This window comes from Echinops telfairi, unplaced genomic scaffold (assembly GCF_000313985.2).
Source record: "Echinops telfairi isolate 266 unplaced genomic scaffold, ASM31398v2 ScPeMD7_443;HRSCAF=831, whole genome shotgun sequence".
Lineage (NCBI taxonomy): Eukaryota > Metazoa > Chordata > Mammalia > Afrosoricida > Tenrecidae > Echinops > Echinops telfairi.
The window spans coordinates 81,287,674-81,289,675 of NW_022104341.1; the positions used below are offsets into that span (position 1 = coordinate 81,287,674).

Here is a 2,002-nt window from a genome sequence, read left to right on the forward strand (position 1 = left end):
CTATTTAGCTTTCAAATAGAGTTGTATCTATAACATCAAAATCAGTTTTAATGCTCATTCCCAGCTCCTGCATTCATTGATTGCTCTCTAATTCCCCGCCCCCGCCTCCAGCTCCCCCTGTCCATTGGAGATAAGTGACTGCATCAATTATTGCCTCTATTTATCCACTATGTCTGTACTTTGTAAACTGGGAAACCTAACAGAAACAGAAAGAAGAAATCAATAACAGTATAAAGGCTAAAATAAAAACTAAGAGAAAGGAGACCAGCAGCAATATTTAAAAAGCCAGAGAAGAAGTTTCTCTCATGGAACAGGTGACATAGATCAAATTCAGGTTGAGTCAAGAGGGAGATCAAGTGACCAAGTATGTATTATATACCATAGTTAACTCCAGCATAATCAAGATTACAAAAATCTCTGTCTGATAATAAATCTATTCAACTTCCTCCGTAGCCTTCTACATAATGGGTGTTCACAATTTAAGCTCTGTTTTTTCCCTTCCTCTTAAGACACTTTTCTCCTTCCCTTAGTTGATCCAGCCTAATCGTCATTCCTTGAGTACAACACTTACCAATTTCATTTTACTAATTTATTTTTCTCCTTTGTCTCTCAGGAGTAGGAACTGAAGAAATATTTCTGGAATAAGTAAATTAATGGGCAAGCTCATGTAGAACTTTCCCTCGACAAAGGAAGCAAGCAAGCCTAGGAGATTTTAAGCATGTAAAATGTTAAACTTTGTAAGCAGAGAGGCTGAAGCTGGACTTTGGGACTTCTAGGTCCAGGATCTGTGCGTGTGAGGTTAAGTTTGTTTAATGGACCCGAATACACTGAGGAACATTTCAAAGTCAACTCGCATGAGCTGCTTTGGAGCAGAACAGAGATTATTCTATCCCAATCAGATGATCATTGGCTGTTTTACTCTAGTGATATCACTGGATACCTGAGGCTCTCAATTTCTCACCTTTAAAATAGAAGCAATAACCTAGCACTTCTACTGACATCAATAAACTACACTTGAATCCCTTGAAGTCAGGGATCATGACTCTTTTGCTTGCAGCCTTGTCCTGCCACCGAGAATGCCGACTGACACACAGTAAGTGCTCACGATGTATTTGTTGAAATGGGCAATGTATATGGGTATAAGGCCATTATCACACCATCTAATTATCTGATTATCACAGTTCTCCAACTGTTTCCCAAATGAACCTTCCACTGTTAGTTCATCCTCCAAAGACAAACTGAACTCTGCCCTCATTCATTTCCCCTCCCCAAAGGTAGGAGGGACAATCCTTCTTAGACTTGGACAGGGGTGGTCAGGGGCAGTCAGAGTATGATCCAGCTGCACCATGAGTATCTCCATGTCGAGCCCCATGGGACTCTTAGGAATTATCCCTGGACTCTTCCAAGTGGCCTTGCTCCTCAGCCTGGTTTTGCTGCTGATCAACGTGGCCCAGTTCTACATGCGCAGGCAGTGGCTGCTCAAAGCTGTGCAGGAGTTCCCATCACCTCCCTCTCACTGGCTCTTCGGACACAAGTATGAGGTAGGAACTAGGGGTCTGGCAGAGGGTCAGCAGGGAGAGTTTGAGTTGAGGGTATGAGCAAGTCATGGCATAACCCTTCTTAGATGAATCTGTACCTGCCTTCAGTCACTCCTCAGGCATCTGCTCTCCACTCCCAGCAATGGGGAGCTCACTTCACCACAAGAAGGCTCTTTTATTCTTGTTCACGTTTTGATTACTCCTGTGTAGATCTGAAGTCTGTCCAGACCTCTTTTCAGAGCTGAAAGCAAATGGACTTTCCTTCTGAGTCCTCTCATCTCCAGCTTGAGCAGCTTCCGTTGTGAAGAACAAGGCTTCTGGTTGCTTCCTGGGGCCATTCAATCCAGTGGCTCAGTTACCTGGTGCTGCCGGAACAAAATAATAACCACCAATGGGTGGCTTTACAGAACAGGAATTGTTGTATCACAGTTTTGGAGCCTGTTGTTTTCATTGTTAGGTGCCCC

The 2,002-nt window shown here is 43.4% G+C and overlaps 1 protein-coding gene across 1 annotated transcript in view; it reads left to right on the plus strand.

Moving 5' to 3' along the window:
- The first annotated feature begins 1,319 nt into the window (after positions 1-1,319).
- The window catches only part of LOC101652360 (cytochrome P450 4A6-like), a 63,068-nt gene continuing 62,385 nt past the window's right edge, over positions 1,320-2,002 (plus strand). Inside the window, exon 1 of the mRNA XM_004699450.2 lies at positions 1,320-1,541. Within this exon, the coding sequence (XP_004699507.1) occupies positions 1,347-1,541 (195 nt within the window). The 5' untranslated portion in view covers positions 1,320-1,346. The remainder of the gene's footprint in view (positions 1,542-2,002) is intronic.